This window comes from Acipenser ruthenus, chromosome 47 (assembly GCF_902713425.1).
Source record: "Acipenser ruthenus chromosome 47, fAciRut3.2 maternal haplotype, whole genome shotgun sequence".
In the NCBI taxonomy this organism is placed as follows: domain Eukaryota; kingdom Metazoa; phylum Chordata; class Actinopteri; order Acipenseriformes; family Acipenseridae; genus Acipenser; species Acipenser ruthenus.
In genome coordinates, this window is record NC_081235.1 from 7,475,001 (window position 1) to 7,495,415 (window position 20,415).

Genomic DNA, 20,415 nt, shown 5'->3' on the forward strand with positions numbered 1-20,415 from the left:
ACCTTGAGTCAGTCGCCCACGACAATCTCAAGGAGGCTTTTTAAAGCAGGCTCCACAACAGGCTCCACAACACCCACACATCTTCGAAGACCAACCCTGAATGAGCAGCAGAAGCAGCAGGGCTGTGGGTGCGAGCTGCAGCACGTCATGTGATACACTTGGCTTCACCAAATGCTTTTTTTTCATGACCAGTTTTATTAACGGAGTACATGGGAACTGTGCAGCGCCTGTGTGCAGACATGGGGGTTAAATGTAGTCTTTTACAAAAAAGATACAGAAACCCCCTTCTTAGCTCAGAGAGAGAGAGAGAGAGAGAGAGAGAGAGAGAGGCATACACTGCAGTATGAGTGGGGCTACTGAGACCTGACCGGGCTTGACCCTGCCTAGTGTGCGAGACAAGTACAGACACCGATCCAGGTCAGAGAGCTGCCTGCCTGAATCCATGAGAATCATACGGCTTGGCATTTGTTGTGTAGGCAGCACTTAATATTAATTATTTAGCTGCAGGGTTTTTCGGTGCAGCATCGTGTTTGAGGGTCCCAGGAGACATCTAGCAATCACATATTCAACAGCCAATCATAACAACAGAACAGCAGCAGCAACAACATCCAACACAAACAGCAGCTGGGTCAGTCAGAGTAACGGTAGCTGTGATCAAACCGATTCGGTTTCTCCTGCAAATACAGATGAGAGTCGAAGCAATGCTTAAAGTACTGCCCATCTTCAACTGAACAAACCCCAATAACAGATGCTAGTCTGAGCTTTGCCACCTCTTCAGGTTCTTAACCCCAAACAAACACCAGCCTTTTTGTGATATTCCGGAGTTCCCAGCTTGAAGAAGTTGAAAACAGCAAAAATCATTTATTAAATTCAGATCAGGATGCTCCTGAAATTATTATACAGTTAATGCATATTGCTATACTGTACAGCATTGCTTCCAGACAACAGATACGCAGCCAGCTGATGAACTTATGTATTGATGAATGCAAAAGTCAGGCTTATTTGATTAAATCTCTTCATTTTTGCAGCACAGCATCTGTCATCTGTGCTGCGTAAGAAAGAAACTGTACATTAAAAATCTAGCATGGGTAGCAACAGTGGAGAGAACTGGCAACTGCTGTAGAGAGAGTGCACCAGATATAAAGAGCCGGCCAGCAGCCACAGTGACGCTGTGTGGAAAGTAATGCTGTTTTCCACAGCAGTAGCAGGGAGCTAATCCCATTATTACCAGCAGTAAGAGAGCAGGCTGGTGCAGGCAGCTTTGCGACAGGGAGTGCAGTGAGCAGGTCTGCTCCGCGGAGTGCAGCCCCATCCAGCATTCACTTACACTGAGCTCTCCCGAAGGGGAGGGGGGACCTGCGTGCAGCCTTCATCCATTGCAAACATTTACTGCTGCTTATAAAGCAGGACTGGGCATGTTTAACACATACCTTTGTCAAGGGAAAGTGTGTTTGAAAACAAACAGTGGAGGCTTTTGACGCCACGGCAACTACACTCCCTTCTATCTGTTTAAATCTATGAGTGTGCTTGCGATGTCACTTACTACATGATGTAACAGTCTACTATTCCTTTCTGTTTAAACCTTCAGGCATCAGTCTATTTATCCACTTCCTTTATTCTTCTGTGTTGTCCATGATCTAATTGTATTTCTTCTAAAAAAAAACGACAAATTGTAGGTCATTCGTTTATTTGTTTTTTTTTAAGGCCAGTTCCGTGTTAATCTATTTCTGTTTGTTTTCACTGACATGAGCGAAGATCTAATTAAATCGATACAGTTTCCACTTGTCGTTCCGCTTCTGTATTTAAAGCTTGTGACATAAGACAGTGCTATTCTAACCACAGTGGGATTTAAGGACCCCTTCAGGGTTTCCCAATCAACTCTGTAATCCTAGAACGCTGTGAATGTTACTCTGGGTTTAACGTCTAGGTAGGAAGACAAATAAAAAGCCCAGCTGTCTTTAACACGTCTTGGAAGACCTGCAGTCTCCAGTGGCGCACCTAATTATTTTTTTGTTAAAGCTGTAGGAAGATTAGATGCTGTAAGATGAAGTTGTAGAAATTCGCTGAAGGCTGCTGAAATACTCTTGAAGACTTGTTTTGCTATTTTAATATCTTGAATACAGATTTCACTGTTCTTGCTCTGGCAGGTAGAGCCATGCTGACCAGCATCACAGACGGGATCATGTGCTGTTTGACAGGGAAGTCTGCCAACACGGTGGCACCTCTTGAGAACTCAGAGCCGGGGGACGGGTACGAGTTCGTGGAGGTGAAGCCGGGCCGGGTGCTGCGGGTCCGACACATCGTCCCGGACCGCGGGGGCTGTGAGACCTCGGGGGAGGAGGAGCAGAAGCCCGGCCGGGGGGTCGTGCACTGCAAGCGCAAGATCACGGTCTACCGCAACGGACAGCTGGTCATCGAGAACCTGGGGGACGTGGTGCGCTCGGAGATCCTGCACTGCCAGAACGGCAACACGGAGGCCAGCAGCACGGTGGAGGTGGAGCTCTCCGATTACAACAGCTCCGCCACCGAACCCAAGCCCTCGCACGGAGCCGAAGCCCAGCCTCCACCTGCCGGGGAGCGGCGGCGCAAACGCAAGCCCAAGCGCACCGTGCTGATCGACTGCGACAGGAAGATCTCCAGCTGCAAGGGCACCCACTCGGACGTGGCCCTCTTCTTCATCCACGGCGTGGGCGGCTCGCTGGACATCTGGGGCAGCCAGCTGGACTTCTTCTCCCGGCTGGGCTACGGGGTCATCGCTCCCGATCTGGCCGGGCACGGAGCCAGCACCGCCCCCCTGATCGCGGCCGCCTACACCTTCTACGCCCTGGCCGAGGACATGCGGGCCATCTTCAAACGATACGCCCGGAAACGGAACATCCTCATCGGACACTCCTACGGGTTAGTGTGTGGACTCTGTGATACACCCTTGATTAAGGCACCAATTCGAGTCAATGCTTGTCAGATGCAAAACTGTTCTTCAGTGCATAAAAGCCATTGATCGCTGCAGGCATTCTAGTCAAACCTTTAACTCTGGAAGGCAATAGCAATTACCGAGGGAGTTATTTCTCGATTGTATACTGTGCCTAGACAGCTCCATCTAGTGTTACTTCTCTCTCTGTGGCAGGGTGTCGTTCTGTACCTTCCTTGCCCATGAGTACCCGGATCAGGTCCACAAGGTGGTGATGGTGAATGGCGGGGGTCCGACGGCGCTGGAGCCCAGCCTCTGCTCCATCTTCAACCTCCCCACCTGTGTGCTGCACTGCCTCGCCCCCTGCCTGGCCTGGAGCTTCCTCAAGTAAGAGACTGCACAAACCATGCACTGCATGCCACGCCACTGAATACAAAACCCCTCCCAAGGACACTGTGCCCTTGGAGAGGAGGTGGCAAAGTTAAGCCTAACCAGTAGCAGGACCGGAGGACACAGTTGGGTAATTCAGTAGAGGCAGATTTAGGGCAGAGAGGGTAGGACTTGACAAAGCTTTGAGATGAATCAGTTGCTAGGAACTGGACGATTATTTACGTCCTCCTTTCGTTCAGAAAGTTTCTTTAGTATCTCATCCCAGTTTATTCCAGCAGAAAATATTAAGGGCAGTTTGGATAAAGGTGCTTCTATTGTACATCAGGATTTAAAATAAAAAATGCTAATTCTTAACGCCATCTCTCTCTCTCTCTGTCTGGTCAGGGCGGGGTTCGCTCGCCAAGGTGTCAAAGAGAAGCAGCTGCTGAAGGAGGGCAATGCCTTCAACGTGTCGTCCTTCGTACTGCGGGCCATGATGAGCGGTCAGTACTGGCCGGAGGGGGACGAGGTGTACCATGCAGAACTGACCGTACCCATACTGCTGGTGCACGGCATGCATGACAAGTTTGTGCCCATTGAGGAGGACCAGCGCATGGCAGAGGTACCGAGAAACCCTCCTGTTTCTAGACTTTGGTGTTATGGAAATTTCTACTTGTGTAATTTCTACATGTTAAAAAAAGGTTCTTGTTATCATCCAGAGTTCTTAAGAGTCTCACGAGGAACAGTTAAAAAGAAACTAACCAGGGCTGCAGAAGAGTTGCACACACACACACACACACACGACTGGTTTCACAGAGACTGATTAGCACTAAACTTGGACTTTCGCTAACATAAGGTAGTCCAAGATTGGGGCTAATCTTGGTCTGTAAAACCACTTTCAACCTGGCCATGACAATACAGCTAAAAGTATTCTGACGGAACACAAAGCCACTTTTTTTAGGAACAGTGGCTTGAAACCTGGTTCCAGGAGACCTAGTTCGAGCTAAATTTGCTGTATCAAACCCCAAGTCTCCCCCGGTGTGCCCTGCAATTTCCTGAAACCAAGTCCCAAGCCACCAAGTGGCTTCGTGTTCCTTCAGCTTAACAGAAGAAAAAAAATGAGTAGGTTACTGTTTTATTATGATGATGATGATGATGATGATGGTCCTCTTGCAGATCCTGCTGATAGCCTTCCTGAAGGTGATTGACGAGGGCAGCCACATGGTGATGATGGAGTGCCCCGAGACAGTCAACACCCTCCTGCATGAGTTCTTCCTGTGGGAGCCTGACCTGCCCAGCGAGGTCCCTGCCGCCCAGGACTCCCCGCCCTCGCAGGACAACAAGTAGCCAACCGGGGACCTTTCCAACCCAAACCAAACCATGGGCTTGATCGCCGGCTGGCTGCAGCGGGTGTTTCTGTCCGCGGGCTGAGAGCTGTTTTTAGTGCCGACGGGGCTGCGAGCTCCCAGGTGGAGCGGGAGATGCCCAGCGTCTCGGACTCTCCGCGAGAGAGAAGCAGGGAAGGAAGAGAATCGAAGGCAGCTAAACGAGAAGGAGAAGTCAAAGAAAAAGGTGGTTTATTTATTCGCTGTAATCGTTTATAATAAGGCATTCAAAGAACACGGGATTCCGGAAAGTTTTGTGCATCAGGATTAGAACATAACCCTTGATTTAATCTGGTTTAGTGCTTAATACACGCTGGTTCAAATCGGCCCTTAATAGAGATTTTATCATTTTTAAATCAGAACGTTCCATGATCAAACATCGAATCGGTACATGCCTACCTAGTTTTAGGTGAGGTCTTTTAAAATGCAAATAGTCTTTTGGGGTACATTCGATACCCTCTTTTGCTAAAGAAAACACTGCAATCTACCACTCGCTGGAGACAACCGACAAGCGAGTGAAACTGGGTCCCCACTGGAAACCCAGCCCTGGTGGTATAGCCCTGTGACATGCACCCTGGTTTCTGCTTTATTTGTGCAACATGTCGATAATCCACTGTGGTGCCCCTGTGTGGTGGAAACATGTAAATGTCTGTAGCAATTACTCAGAAATAATAATACTTATTCTAAATAATAATAATGAATAAACAGTATGCGCTGACTGCCTGCAAAACGCTTGTGTTGCAACAAAGTTTGGCTCAGCCAACACTTAAAATCTCAACCTGTGCAATGTGCAATAGTGCCATTTCCAGCAGTAAAATAAAGTATATATTCTGTGTGCTGGCAGTTTCTTTTTGGTAAGAATGTTTTCGTATGCCTGCTTAAAGCTGCACAACCCTGCTTCCTTTTACATTGAAACATAATTGATTTGGGTCACTGTGCAACATGCTGCTTTACCATAAAACTGTCCATCCCCTTCCCCTCCCTCGTGTGGTTTGTGAGTGGTAGATGCTGCAGTACCACAGTGCAGTCTGAAATCTCAATAATAAACTGTGTCACAGTATGACCTTTCCTCAATATGAGTATGTGTTGGGAGGACCAAACCCTCCACCTTCATGCAAAAGCTCACAGTAACAGCAGGAAAGGGAGAAGAAGTGCAAATCACAGTCTGTTTCAAATCAATGCACATTTTACTAATTTTTTTTTTTTTTTTTTTTTTATATGAAAACAAATAACAAAATAGAACATGCGACACATCACAGACAAAACCAAAGCAGCTCAGTAAAACAATACAAGATCCAGTTTTGGAATGCATCCATGACTGCTGCTACACCGCTAGTATTGGTTAAGGGATCCTTGAAAAAAAAAAAAGCCTACAGCTATGGCCAAAGGTTTTGCATCACCCTACAGAGTTAACTAATTTTGCTTCATAAAGTCGAATGAAACCGGCTGAAATAACGTTACGTTAACATATTGAATTACACACCGCTTTGTAGTTTTCCACGTAAATACAGCTGTGGCCAAAAGTTTTGCATCACCTAGAATTTTAGGATTGAAACATAATAAAAAATAAAAAAAATAACATGACCATAATTTTGATATTTTATTTAACATCGTGTAAATCAAAGAAACTACAAAATGAGATCGCAAAAGTCAAAAGGCAGCCATAACAGTAGTATTTCATGTTAGATTTAAAAAGGTCACATTTTTCCATTTTTGTCAGCATATGGAAAACTACAAAGCGGTATGTAATTCAATACATTAACGTAACGTTATTCAGCAGATTTCATTCAAAGCAAAACTAGTTCATGCTATAGGGTGATGCAAAACTTTGGGCCAGCGCCTCTGCATTCTGTGCAATTACAAAATCCTCAGTAGTTTATTTAGAAACGTCTTTCAATACCACAGGCTGACCAAGTCCAATCACGAACGCAGTCTAACAGCCAGGAACGGTTTCAGGCAGTTGACTAGATTATCATTTTTTGTAATGCTCTGTCCAACCAAGGCATCCTGCTCAGTTTACTGTGCAACCCAGAAGTCCTGCTACAAGGTGCCAGGGTCAAACTGATTCAGACCGCGGGGCTGTAGTGTAGTGCTGGTGGTGGCTCAGTCACCGTGGCACTCTCTCACTGCTCTGCTTCCGCGTAGCTGCCAGGGTTCAAGCAGCAGGGGATCAAACCATTTCACTGCCCCGCGCGGATGTCTGTCGGCCGCAGCTGCCTCTCCCCCTCCGCCAGAAAGATGTGCATGGCGCTGTGGAGCAAGTGCACGCCCATCAGACGCCGCCGTTTCATTGGCCAGGTCGCCACCACCCCATAATAATCTCCCTTCTTCTGATTGGTCAGCATCTTCAACCCTATAAAAACAAGAAAAAGGGGCAAGGTCAAAATGAAGTTGGGGAGGGGAAAAAAAAGGACAAAGAAAAGTGTAGTAGCATCTGCCTCTTTAGAGCAAAAAGAAACGCAAACAATCCTTAAACTGTCCCGAATACCGAAGACATTAAATTGCTTTGTTCCTGCTGCCCACCCCTTGCCCTGTACCCCCCTATCCCACAATCCCACCTCAACCCTTCTCCACCTCACCTATGGCGTCTACCATGCAGGCCTCGCGGGTATAGGCCTCCACAGGGATGACATTCTGGAAGCAGTGCAGAGAGATCACCCCCTGGCCAGCGGCCCACACCTGCAGAATGTGCTGCACCTTGGAGCACAGCTTCTAACACAAACAAAACCAAGAAAACTCAGGACGGTTTGCATTCAAAACAAAACACTCAAAACACAGGGGGTGTCAAACTCCAGTCCTCGAGGTCTTCCGATTTTTATTCCAACTTAAGCTCTCCATTAACTTCATTGATCTCATTATTTGTTCAATTGGACGTGTTGAATATTTTTTCCAAGGTTTTTTACAAAAAAAAATACATTATATATATATGCAGTTGATTCCAAGGTACACGACCTATAAAACATTTTGAGGTCTGGAGAGAAGTGCTAAATTTGTCCAATTAAACAAAATTATAGTTCTGGAATGAAAGCCAGAAGACACTGCGTCTCTCCAGGAACGGAGTTTGAACCTTCCTATCTTGACGGGGACCCTTCCTCCTCTTCCGCTTGCTCCGTGGATCAGCGGATCTTCTATCCGTCGTCTCCTGGATGCTCTTAACAGACCCCCACCATGAAGTGACCCCCCTCCTAGTGTTCTCCCTTCACTAACCTTGCTGGTCTTGTCCCCCTTGTAGTACTCCAGTGCCTCGTACAGGTGGCTGTAGGGCCGGGATCGCTTGCCCTTGCCCACGTAGAAGACAGCGCGGACGAACGTCTCGAAGCGTTCGCCGGGGCTTATGGTAGAGGAACGAAAAGGCAGGTTCTTTGTCACCCTGGGGGGTAGGAGAGTACCACATTAAAATGATTTAATGGATCAGTGAAACCATGTTTTAAGCTCAATGCTGATCTGCATACTATGCAGCACTGGCAAGTTTAAAGCCATAAATGACTTTGATATTGTATCCATATTGTATCCTCCAGATCATCAGGGTAGCGTCCAACGGCGCTCTGTGGTTCAGGTAACATCATTTCTAAACCTGACACAGCCCTATGACAGAAGTGTCACCCCTCCCCGACTCACCTGGGGTCCAGCAGCAGGTAGTTGAAGCTGGACTTCACCACCCCTTCTCGCCACTTCCTGCTCAGGTCAGGCTGGTCGAACTGCTGGCACAGTGCCATCATGTCTGCCTGGCAGTCGGGCGGTGTGAAAGTGCTTAGGCAGGCAGCCAGCTCCGGACTGTACCCTGGACAGGGGCAGCGCGGGCACAAACAGGGCACTCGCGTTAGCGGTTTAATTTTGAAACATTAATCAATTTTCTTTCATTTTTTTTTTCATATATATATTTTATTCATCAACCGTGCTATTATACCGAGAAATCTGGATGTACTTTTTATTTTATTAAACTATAATAGGTATGAAAGTTAATAAAGACGAGAAGAGAAAAAGAAAAACATTTTGTCAATAGCAAACTTTTGAAATAAATAAAAAGTAACACACACACTCAAAAACAAAAAAAGTTAGAGTAGGTGCTAAGATTTCTTGACTTGACATCTTGTAAACTTCTTAAAACCAAGAAATATTTGCCACTAGGAGGAAAAAGAAATACAACAATACATGCGAGTGGAACTCAAGGCTCCAGTCTCACCTGGGTTGTGCTTGGTGGCCTTCCCGCAGGGCTCCTGCTCCAGACGGGAGAGCTGTCGCAGGTAGACGGGCCGGGTCATGCTGTTTATAGGTCCGGGTTCCTCCCCCAGCTCCTTCAGTCTCTGCCTCAGCTCTCCGTCCTTCAGCCTGCGGATCTGGGGGGGGACCTCTCTGTCGGGGGAGCGGTTCTCCTTCCCTTTCCCAGGACTGACGTGGAAGGACCTCCAGTCGTACAGCACCGTCTCCTCGCTCGCAGAGGTGTCCGAGCACGCGGAGGTGTTGGCGGTGGGAGGCACGTGGCACTCTATAAGGGCGTGGCCCTCCTCCTCATCTGTGTACAGGAACTCCACGGGCTCGGCCACACCCAGGATCAGGGGCCGGCCACCAGGGGTGAACGAGAGGTTAGCCTCAAACTTCCGCAGGGCCTGGGGGGCTCCAGACAGCCGGCTGATGCTGTACCTTGAACCGCACCTGGAGGAGACTCGGGAACCGCAATGCTCCCTCCCGCTGTCTGAAGAACTGGAGGGGCCTGGAGGGTAAAGGCGGCTTGGATTATCCCTGGCAGCAAACTGTAGCCTTTCTTCAAGTCGAGTATTCTCTCCATCTTCAGTCATCCAGCTTTCATCCCGCTGGGCGCTGCTGTCGGAGGGACACCGGGGAGCTTCTTGAGGAGCGATCTTGATCCCGTCCCCACTGATGCTTGAGCAGTCATCCGTCAGGAACCCGGCGATGTCAGTGCCGTCTCCGTTAGGCAGCGTCACCTCATCTTCTTGAAACAGACCCTTGGGATGAAAGATATCATTTACGTCCTCCCCACGGACAGACTCTTCAACGACCACCGTGGCGACCGGGTTGCCTCTATTCCCTGTGCCTTCGGTGGGCGGATTCCGTTCAATCATCACAGTGCTGGCTTGGCTGTATCCTGGTCCACTGATCAGAACCGTGTCAGCCTGGCTGGCTCCAGCCAACTCACTTCCTTCCCAGCCTCTAGACCAGAATCCTGTGCTAGCTGCCTCTTCAGAAGTCCCGAGTCTGCCCGTTCCCGATGCCGTTTCCTCTCCATCGTGGCTCTCCTGGAGAGGGGTCTCCCGGGGGTCCCCAGGGGGGCTGCGTTCGCGGCGACGGAGGCGAACAGGGGTGGGGATGGTCTCCTCAAACAGCGAGGTGCAGGAGGATGAGGCCGTGCTGCTGTTGATGCTGCTGGTTCTGAGCAAGCAGCGGGACTGTCGGATCTTGGACCTGCCCGTGACAAAGGAGGAGGGGGTCAGCGACCGCGGGGGTGAGTTCTGCTCTGCGACCTCCACTCCCATAGGGGTCACTCTGTTCCCAGAGGAGAACTTTGAGGAGAGGAGGATCTCTTTCTCCAGCTGATGGTCGCTGCCACCTCGCAGGCTGACTGCATTGGAGGCACTGATGGGGACCGTATCTGGAAGGGTCTCCTCTCCTTCTGGGTCTTCCCGTGTCTCAGTTTGCCCGTCAGCAGCGGGAAGAGGCTGGGGAACTTTGGTGGACAACATCAGAATCCTCAGCATCTCCCTGAAACCGGCCTCCTCGGAGCCCAGACTTGGAGAGGCCACACTCCTCTGAACCGGGACCGTTGCCTGGGAAGGGCTGAGGGATCCCTGGCTGACCTCCCTGACTCTGGGGGAATCCCTTTTAGACTCCTCCTCCTGGGAGGAGACCTCTCCTCTTGTGGCTGCTCCCCCAGTTGACGGGGACCTGTTCTCGGCTTCCCAGTCTCCTGCCAGGGAGAAGGGAAGGTTGCTCCGTGGATTAGGGCTCCTGACCATCACACAGCCGCCTGACGCACTGCTTCCCTGCTGAACACCAGGAGTGAGAGGCAGAGGAGAATTTCTTCCGTTCGCCAAACTCCCCTCCACCGCTTCCTCTGCTGAAGCAGCCCTGTGCTGGAGGGAAGTGTCCATTACACTATGATAGCACTCACTTTCACAGCTGCTGTATTGACTGCTACTGCTACTGCTGCCCCGAGTTAGCGCCTGGATGGGGGGCCCCCTATCTGCAGCCTGCTGAACCTCCACTACTTCTTCCTCCTCCTCCTCTAGGAAATACTGTTCCACCACTGTCTTATCCAAGCTGGGAGAGGTCGAGTTGTCCTGTTGGCAGAAAACAAACACGTGATCCGGAGACGTGACATCCAAGCCTTGAAACTTCATGACGGTCACCATGCGCTCAGAATCCATGAAATCAGAGTATGTGGAGAAGTCAACCGTGGTGTCCACTGAGGAATCGGGCTGGTCCTTTTCAGAGCCAGGATGCACGGGTGACTCTGCGCGGCAGGCTGGGAAATACTCATCCACTTCTCTGAAACTCACGCTCTTCCGTCTAGCGGGGAGAGGGGCTCTGACAGCAGACACCCCACCTGCATTCTTGTGGACAGGTTCCGGGCTGCCTCGATCTGTGGCTCCTGGTTGAAAATGGGAATCGGACAAGGCGACATCTTCCTGAAGCACGGGCAGAAGCACACGGACAGCTTGGCTGTCCGTTCTGCCCGAGGTTGAAACACGAGTGCTGGACAACACCGAAGCCACGCCGCCACCCTGGTCTGAGCCGCGTCTCCACTGCTGGGCGGGCTGTCCTGAAAGGCTGCCCCTGCCCCCCCAGCTGTTTCTGGCGCTAATGGCAGACAGGTCCAGGTGGTCCGAATCTTGCAGGGATCTCCGGGTGCTGCTGAGGGGACAGTCACCAAGGACTGACTCACTGCTGTCGTCCAGGACACCGTCCTCTACAAGCTCATGAAAGAATGAGCCGTCCCCACCGCAGCTCCGATAAAACGCTGCCGGAAAAAAAAACAAAGAACACTGATCACCCACAATCTTCACGAGGAACCATGCGGTATGTTACGTGCGGCGGTGCAGTATTTTAGAGCAGGAAAAAAAAAACATCATAAAGATTTAATAAGCATGCAAGCCTATTCCTTACAGAACTGGCATCTGGAAGGGTCTTCGTGCCCCGACTCCAGCTGGCTGTAGGAGAGATATTCCTGTAGGATCTGGGCACACTTCCGGTTTTCCTGCTGGCTCGCTAAATCAGCTGCCGTATTCCCTTCCTGCGGAGGAACAGGACGGTCGTCTGTTTAGCAAGGTGCCGTCGATCAGAAACCAGCCAGCAGTGAAGTGATCCACAGCACTGCTCTCGAAACACACAGCTCAGCTCACCTGGTCCACTAGGCTGGGGTCTCCTCCGTTCTGAAGCAGCAGGTGAAGGTTCTGGTAGCACCCCCATAGGGCAGCAATGTGCAGAGGGGTCAGGTCATCCACAGACCTGAAGCAAAAAAGAGCAAAATCAACAACGCTGCCTGCTAGAAAAAACCTCCTTCAACGACAGTCAGCCTGACGTACACCCTCGACAGTAAGCCTTTCCCTTCAGCACCCCTTCTCAAAGACTAAGCAGCTTCAAATGTCATTTTCATGTTTTTTCGTTCTTGCCAATCATTCTGGCTCAGCAATGGGTTATTATACAAAGATCTGCTTTTTGCAAAACATGTTTCAAGCTTGTCTGGAGAACTGCAAGTGCCGGGTCTTAACAGCCTTCCACGTTCCTTTCAAATCACGTGACAATATGACTTTAGGGGAATTGATGCTGGGCGTCCCACCTGACGTTGGGGTCAGCCTGGTGCTGCAGGAGGAGTTTGAGGCAGCAAATCCTTTTCTCGGTCTCCTTCCCAGCAGCGAGGTGCACGGCTGCAACCCCCTTGGGTGACACGAGGTTTGGGTCTGCGCCCCGCTTGAGCAGCACCTCCACCTGTCTGCACAAGGAGAGATCACAGGTTACTAAAAACCAGATGCATAACCTGGAGGCATACAAGCTGTACTAACACAACATCCCCACCAGAAAACACAATGGTTTACCAACCGCAATGCACAACCCCAGCAATACACAACCCCAGCAATACCCAGGGACCTAGAAATTGACTCCCAGATACAACCATATTAAGTTTTTTTTATTATTATTTTTTTTTTTTAATTATTAAATCTACTATATTGCAAGCTTCTGCTCCCATGCTAAGTTTGGGTCAATTTTTTTGTTTCTAAGTGGAATAAAAATGTTTAGAAAATTAGATATTATAACCAGACCTGGGTTTTTTCTTCTGTTTTTTGTGCCTTTTTTCTTTTCTATTTTAGTTTATTACAACTGGGTCAAAAGCTTTGTAAAGTGGCTCTTCATAATTTGCCTGCCTGGAAATGTGAACTGATTTGAAGTGATTGATATTTTGGCTGTATCTCCACGAACGACAAAGTAGCGTAGCAGAACATGTCCAGGCTTGCACACGATGCAGGGTTCACAGGAAATCGAAAAGTCATAGCACTGCACTTACACAGTGGTAAGCTTGTGGCATTGTTGCACCAAAACATGATTTAATCAAAACACAGTGAGCTTGAGTATTCTATTATTATTATTAGATCAATAAATATTGTAAACACTATAATTATTGTACTTCAGTCGCGCTGTGTATGCATGCATGCAATTCCTCTAAAGATAACAGCAAATTATTGAATATCATTTTGCAATACAGTAGCATTTTAAAATATATATGAATGTGCAATAAAGCTGACAACAGCATAAGATTGTTGAATATAATTTTGCAACACAGTAGCATTAGCAGTAAATAATAATTTGCACGCACTGTTTTCCTCCTAACACACTCACCTGGGATCTCCATCGTTCACCGCCTTGCACAGCTGCAGCGCCAGATTCCTGCGGGTAATATTCATGGCAAATTGTGTTTTCTGCTCCAGTGCTCCAGCGCTCGCATCCTGGTCTGTGCCTCAGTCTCAGGATGCTGTGGACGAACCAACAATACAACGTTTTGATTCGACATGACAAACTGGCTAATCTGCTGCTGCATCGTGTTCGAGGCGTGATGTTGTCTTCCCGTCGATTAGGGAATACACGTATTTATTTTGGATCTCCAGCACACGTGTTTGGGTAAGTCATATATACAAACAACTCTAATTGACAAAGCCATGCCACCGTCAACATGCCATCAGTGACGTTGGCACGTGTCTATTTAATGCAGAATTTTTTTCGTCCATATTATTATTCGTACATAGTGTTAAATTGTTTTGCTTATTTACATTTGATTCCTATAACGCATTTATTGTGTCTTTGTTATTTATTTATTGTGTGGCCACACGTCCTGTTTATTTGGACACAGACTCTTTCCTTACGCTGTTAGATTTGCAAGGATTTCTGACGCCACCTTTGAATGTCACCTATCAACGTTTAACGAGATTGCAATTTAAAATCTACAAACCTGTGTAGTGATGTCCTTGTTGTCTGCTTAAATTCACTATACGCGTTTGCTCCCGCCCTCATTTCCAGCAGCTACAGACCCGCCCACCTGTAACGCTTACTGGGTCAGCCCAAGCAGGTCCCTCCGACAGGAACCAATCCCGAAAGACGGACTGTCCAGGCTACGAATCGGTCGGTCTGCCGCGCAGGTCAAATCAGACAGCGCTGATTGGCTGCGACGCTGCTTTTGTTTACGCTCGCTTAATCCGGGGGAGGGGGGGGGAGGGGGGGGTAAATAATTTATCATCCCCAACTATTAGTTTGCATTTTAATTATGTGTTTACCATCATATATAATGTTATACCTTTGTTCAATTCATGGTTATTTGTACATTTTATTTTATTACATTATTATTATTATTATTATTATTATTATTATTATTATTATTATTATTATTATAATAATAATAATAATAATAATAATAATAATAATAATCATAATAATAATTACTACATTAGTATACCACTTATCATAATTTTTTGCAATTGATAAGACGATTCTATACCATCAAAAAATCCAGAGTCACACATATTTTTCTCCAGTGCATCTGTTTATTTAGAATGAAGTTTGACAACTATATAAAATACAGTTCAGTGAACTGAGAGAACAGGGTTTGTGAGTCTCCTCAATGTCACCTTTCTGAGAGATTAGCTTTTCTTAGCAGGTTGCTCTTTTTAAACAGATTCCAAATGATCAAGTCAGTCAGAGTATAGTGAACCGATTTAGACATCTTATCGTGACAGAACCATCTCATGTAAACCCATCTGTTATCTAACAGCGCTGAAAGGTTTTTGCTTAAAGAAAAAAAAAAATGCATTTGTAGCACAGCTATAAAAATAAAATTGTAAAATGATTTGCTGATTCAAATCTCACACCACTTTAAATGGGTTACTTAACATCACCTGACAGTGTGGTTTTAGGAAGAAAAAAAGATTCAACAAACAAGTTATCAGCTGTAGCTCTAGAACTGTTATTTACTGCACATGCACACAAACAGGCAGCTGCTTCACTTCAGGGACATTTCTTCAAACCTCTTGTAGAAATCTGAAATTCCAGTGTGTTCACTGTATTGACATACAGCACCGTACATTTCACATAAGGAGTTTTCAGTTTGCACAAATTATACACAGTGGCTAAATACACTCACTAATACAAAGATTCTGTTGACGAGGCATACTGCCACCTGTCCGAATATTGGAATTACACTATTGTTATTTTTACACACTCTTAAAGTCGAACCCAAGCCGCCTGCACATTTCCAGGTGGGAGATGGCTGTCTCACAGCCACAGTACCCACTGCAGCGCAGGCGAGCCAGTCATTTGTAACGGCTGTGGAAGTTGGTAGCGTCTAACTCTTCTTCGCAGTCAACAGGGGGCGTGGCTTCTGAAGGTCAGACTGACTCCGGTCCCACCACGTTGACCTGTATTTGCCCCTCCCCCTCCAGCAGTCAATAGAGGTGGGGCTATGGAAGGACCGTCTCTGGCTCCACCCCCTTTCCCTCTCCCTCCTAGACAGTGGCCTCGATCTCTTGGGACTCCTCCCCTTCCAGCAGGCTGTAGGAGGCGTGGCTCTGGAAGGGCCTCTGTAAGGGGTGGGACAGCAGCTTGGCCATGCAGTTGTGCAGCTCGATGGCCGGCCCGCACAGAGACACCTCGAACCGGTAGCAAATCCCCTTCGAGTCCAGGTTACAGAATGAGGTGTAGACATCCTGCAGGCACAGGAGCAAAGCCCATTAAGCTGAGGCAACACAAAGCCACTTTTTCAGGAACAGCGGCATGAAAGCTGGTTCCAGGACACAGTTTGAGGCAACTTTCCTGTATCACTGCCCAAATATCCCCTGGTGTGACACAGAGTCTCCTGAAACCAAGTGCCAAACCACACAGTGGCTTCACGTTTCCTCAGCTTCACACCCCTTCGGGACACTGGCAGTGGTTTATCCCTTTTAATTCTGACACAGGACTTTAATGCTTCTGGTAAGGCCTATTAAATAGCAAGATGTGGTTCAGTAAAACCCCCTTTATCAAAACGTCCCCCTTTTCCAGAGATTTTCCACCAGCATCTGCATGGATTTTCACCAGTGCAGCACTCTGAATAAGTCTCAAAGCCGTTAAATTGTAACTGCATTTGCAAAACGAATGCCTGATGCTTAGCTTCAGAGAGTCACTGGAACAAACAGGAATTCAAAGCACAAGTCTTTCCCTTAAAAGAGTATGTCACTTTTTTTCCCCCACTCCCCCGGCGAAGCAGACTCTGCCAGTTCTCACCTTCCAGCTGCTCTCCTCGCCCTGCTCCTCGGCTCCATTGTGAAGGTAAACCACATCGAAAAAGAAGTAGGGAGACTGCAGCATCTTCTGTAGGGGAGACAAACCAGGAGAGGGAGAGAGAGAGAGAGAGAGAGAGAGAGAGAGAGAGAGAGAGAGAGAGAAGAAAATGGACCTTGCAACATAAGGCTCACCGCAACATACGAGTGCAAGACAAAAACCACTTCTCTATCATCAGATTAGGGATTGGCGATCGGGACATTTTTCAGGTTGAATCAAGATTACGAGGGAAGCAGTGTAGCTCGGTGGTCTGGGATGGGGGACTGGGAGGCAGCGTGGCCTCGTGATTAGAGCTGACACGATGAGCACTCACGCTGATGGCGTCGGGGGGGTTGAACTGCGGCTGTCCGGTATGCCGGCCGTAGATGAGCAGCGTCCGCACCACGTAGGGAGGGGGGATTGTCTGGACGTTCTCCGTCTGAGGCAGTTCTATCTTCTGGTGGCTGTAAGGACAGGGGCACAGGTCAGGGCTAACCTTGGTATTGTGTTGCCACTTTGGGTAAGAAACCGTTGTGTTGCATGACGTGATCTTTTATTGTTGGGGAATGCAGCTACTGCTTAAAGAAACACTACATGACTTAATATGTTGTTTTTGTTATTTTCTTGTAGTAAAGAATCTGTATTTCTATCCACTGTCTGCGATACACAGCAACTCAGCAAGCATCCATAATAACACAGACCTTGCAAGGAGATATTGGTAATAATTTAAAAACTTACATTACATTTAAAAGGTCTTCAAGATCTGGAGACAGAGTGTTAAGGGAAAACGAGCAAGAATCCTTTAATGATTAAAATATTGCTTGATTATTAAGAGCATGTCAAAGTGTGATGCTCTATTAATACTAATGATAATAATATTAATATTGAATCCTCAGCAACCGGCACACCTTTTGCATCTCATTACATATTGCATTTTAGTAGCATAATTTGCAGTTTCTGTAAACTACACTGTATTTTGATTTTACATTGTAACCCTGTACTGCCCTGTAACACCTTGGATAAAGGCGCCTTTACATGTAAAGTTAATTGATAACATTAAATGATAATCTTGATGAGATTTGAATCTGTTTTTTATCTCTGAAATTGTGCCAACTATACTGTTAACATTAGTGAAATCTACAGATGCGGCTTCAGTGTTTGCACTGATCTGTTCCCGAGTCAGCTGAGCCAGTCTTCCTCGTGGAGGACTCTGTGTTTCAAAGGATACTGAAAGACTCGCAGACATTTGTTTCCAGGTCGTAGAGGCAGCTGCACAGCTCCCGGGGGTCGGACGTGAAACCAGACAGCTATAGAGAAGGACCAGAGTTTAACTTAAAGGCTCGAGGCAAGGCTGATTAAATCAAATAAATGTGCCTTTTCTCTTTCCACCAGACTCACCCACAGGGCGTCGTCGTTGACCACCACCAGGGCAAACTCGTGACGCTTGTCAATCTTGTGCTTCGTCCGGACGAACATCTCGATCATCTTCTGGGAGACGTTCAGCGCGTTTGTTTTCGACCTGAAAACCAGGCGCCAGAAAAATACAAAAGTGTGTGGCTGAGGGTTACCAACCAACAGAGAGTTTAACCTTATTTGAATGAGCGGTTCTCAACAGATAACCAAAAGCGGAAGTGTGTATCCCTGTTTGAAAAACTACTTTAAAATGCCTATTTTTTTTAAATTTTTTTTTGTAGAATACAATTGTAATACCAGAACAATTTAAAAAAGATGTAGAATACAAAATATAGTTGTCCTGAGATGTCTACACAAGATCCACCTACTGTAGTTAGACCCCACTGGCCAGTCCCTAATGATTACAAGCGTCTGTGTTAATATTCTGGGCTGTGTTGTAAACGGTGTTCCCTACCCATTGAAGGACTCCAGCTTCTGCAGGGACATCTCCTCCGACAGGTCAAGGCAGATTATCTAGAAAAGAAAGCCAGGATCAGACACAGCAATACCAACGTAAGCCAATTATATTCCCTGGACGTCTAGCGCTGTCCTGTGCTATATTATACGATTATAATGAAACAAGCAGCCATGCTCTGCTTCAGCTTTAGCCAAGGGGAACGAGCAAACTCCTTATTAGGGAAGCACAGCGCTCCATTTGCTGTTTTTCTAACATCCTGTATTCCAGATGCAACTGATGGAAGCATTCAAAGGTGCGCTTCCCTCGTTCACTACAGTGAGTCTGAAGCGAGTCTGGGCTGGTACAGGGGAGAAATGATGTTGTGAATCTACACTTAACAATGTATCACTATCTCCACCCCACCACCACACATCTTTTGTCAACTTGTGAGTTTTATCCCCTGCAATGTAATTGTAACTGTAATTGATCCTGGGCACTCCTGCGTAATTGTAATTATACCATATAATTGATCGATTACAGTTCAATTACAGATTTTATTTCACATGACTATATATTATATATATGGTTTTTTTTTTTTTTTTACAGTTTAAAGCTTGATTACAGTTGTTCCAATTATAATTGCAACTGAACATAAGAGGATTGGAATTGTAATTGTAATGGTAATTTCAGCCAACAATTCTGCTGTAATTGTAATTCTACCCCAGGTATGGCCTCACCTACCACTTTCTCTGGACAGTTGACCCTGGGCGTGCGCAGCTGGTACTCTGTGGCTGGGGAGGCAGCAGTGGTCACAGAGGGCGGTGGCACTGGTTTGGCCCGGTCTTTGGTGCTGGTGACGGTGGCGGTAGTGGTGGCCGCAGTGCTGCTGGTTGAGCTGGGAGGGCTGTCGCTCCTGGCTGCCTCCCCCTCTCCCTCGCTCCTGCTGCCCACAGTGGTCTGGGGGTTGCTGTTCCTCCGGTCCTCTGCCCCCTCCGGGTTGGAGCGGGTCCGGGGTCTCAACTCCACCAGCCGCTCCTCCCCATCCGCTGGCCCAGGCTCCGGGACTTCCATTGCAGAACCACAACCTCCGAGGGGAACCAAGACCAGAGAAAAGGGGGCCGTTTACGTCAACCGATTTTCTGTGAGCGTTTAAGATACAGGGATGGAAATAAGGCTCCCATTGCACAGTAGTTTGATTCCTGGTTTTACTATGAGTTTAATAAGACACGCCTGAGCTTGTTACCTATACACTGCTGGGGCTAATCAAGCTTGTATTAAAACCTGGAATGGATTCAACTGCTGTGCAAAAAGGAGTCTTATTTCCATCCCTGAAACATCCTCACTTCCAAAATTTGGGAGCTGGAGGGCAACCCCCCACGGAATTTGGTCAATACCGAAATTCAACATGAATCTCGGATGCACTCCACAATTTTATATAATTTCATTTTTGTAACTTGGCTGCTGCGCATAAGGTGACAACCTGTCTCTCCATATATCTTCACCGGGACACTGTGGGTCACTTATTTTTCTTCTTTTTAACGCATATTACCAATGCATGCAAGTACCTGATAAGCCTCTGCAGCAGTCAAGTTTACTATCTGTACATATAAATAACACGCATCTGTACCGTACAGCGGGGCTCCAGCACTTACAAAGCCATACATCTGGAAAACGAGGTACAATATATATATATATATATATATATATATATATATATATATATATATATATGTGTGTGTGTGTGTGTGTACAATAGCTGCTGCCGCTTTATTAGTTGCTTCATCGTCAATACAAGTAGCTATCGTCAAGCTGTATTACCGTACTTCAGTTTCAGCATCGCTCTCTATACGTACACGCACAAGTTTGACCAATTCTGAACAGAACTCACGCCCTCTGACCCGTCAAACGTCTTTTCAACAATGCAGTATCATGCACAGGCTATTCCAGAATATTAAAATAGCACAAATTCACTCACGGTTTTAATATACCGACAAGAACACCTGGGGAAATGCACAAACTTGTCCAGAAAAAAAGGAAAATACTTTTATTCCATGTAGGCGGCCATCTTCTTTACCGGAAAAAAAACAACAACAGGAAGCTTGTGCGGG

General features: G+C 47.2%; 3 protein-coding genes across 4 annotated transcripts in view; 1 reads left to right on the forward strand and 2 right to left on the reverse strand.

The window, feature by feature from the left end:
- The window catches only part of LOC117401246 (protein ABHD8), a 9,003-nt gene extending 3,327 nt beyond the window's left edge, over window positions 1-5,676 (forward strand). The window contains exons 2-5 of the mRNA XM_034001803.3: window positions 2,148-2,898; window positions 3,125-3,295; window positions 3,683-3,899; window positions 4,454-5,676. Of these exons, the coding sequence (XP_033857694.1) occupies window positions 2,156-2,898; window positions 3,125-3,295; window positions 3,683-3,899; window positions 4,454-4,624 (1,302 nt within the window). The 5' untranslated portion in view covers window positions 2,148-2,155 and the 3' untranslated portion in view covers window positions 4,625-5,676. The remainder of the gene's footprint in view (window positions 1-2,147; window positions 2,899-3,124; window positions 3,296-3,682; window positions 3,900-4,453) is intronic.
- A 167-nt stretch (window positions 5,677-5,843) lies between these two features.
- On the reverse strand, window positions 5,844-13,641 carry LOC131721024 (uncharacterized). Its single transcript, XM_059013893.1, has 9 exons — window positions 13,513-13,641; window positions 12,458-12,610; window positions 12,021-12,126; window positions 11,785-11,911; window positions 8,846-11,638; window positions 8,281-8,443; window positions 7,870-8,032; window positions 7,242-7,374; window positions 5,844-7,015 (listed from the first exon to the last, which is right to left on the reverse strand). The coding sequence occupies exons 1-9, from the start codon at window positions 13,575-13,577 to the stop codon at window positions 6,843-6,845; spliced, it is 3,876 nt and encodes a 1,291-aa protein (XP_058869876.1). The 5' UTR covers window positions 13,578-13,641; the 3' UTR covers window positions 5,844-6,842.
- A 1,045-nt stretch (window positions 13,642-14,686) lies between these two features.
- Window positions 14,687-20,415, reverse strand: LOC131721026 (BRISC and BRCA1-A complex member 1-like). Of its 2 annotated transcripts, none has more exons than XM_059013896.1 (9): window positions 20,283-20,415; window positions 19,049-19,392; window positions 18,326-18,384; window positions 17,857-17,977; window positions 17,687-17,765; window positions 17,197-17,221; window positions 16,793-16,922; window positions 16,423-16,509; window positions 14,687-15,866 (listed from the first exon to the last, which is right to left on the reverse strand). In XM_059013896.1, the coding sequence occupies exons 2-9, from the start codon at window positions 19,376-19,378 to the stop codon at window positions 15,666-15,668; spliced, it is 1,032 nt and encodes a 343-aa protein (XP_058869879.1). In that variant the 5' UTR covers window positions 19,379-19,392; window positions 20,283-20,415; the 3' UTR covers window positions 14,687-15,665. The 2 variants fall into 2 exon arrangements, with proteins under 2 accessions (XP_058869879.1, XP_058869878.1); XM_059013895.1 differs by having other exon boundaries at window positions 19,049-19,446; window positions 20,283-20,412.

Excerpts from the sequence above, each read along its gene's own strand:
- LOC131721026 (XM_059013896.1), bottom strand. The coding sequence starts at position 19,378 with ATGGAAGTCCCGGAGCCTGGGCCAGCGGATGGGGAGGAGCGGCTGGTG. Across the intron at positions 18,385-19,048 it reads TCAACTGTCCAGAGAAAGTG|ATAATCTGCCTTGACCTGTC; the intron begins GTAGGTGAGGCC and ends TTTCTTTTCTAG. Across the intron at positions 15,867-16,422 it reads GCGAGGAGAGCAGCTGGAAG|GATGTCTACACCTCATTCTG; the intron begins GTGAGAACTGGC and ends CTGTGCCTGCAG.
- LOC131721024 (XM_059013893.1), bottom strand. The coding sequence starts at position 13,577 with ATGAATATTACCCGCAGGAATCTGGCGCTGCAGCTGTGCAAGGCGGTG. Across the intron at positions 12,127-12,457 it reads CAGGCTGACCCCAACGTCAG|GTCTGTGGATGACCTGACCC; the intron begins GTGGGACGCCCA and ends TTTTTGCTTCAG. Across the intron at positions 11,912-12,020 it reads ACCCCAGCCTAGTGGACCAG|GAAGGGAATACGGCAGCTGA; the intron begins GTGAGCTGAGCT and ends GTTCCTCCGCAG.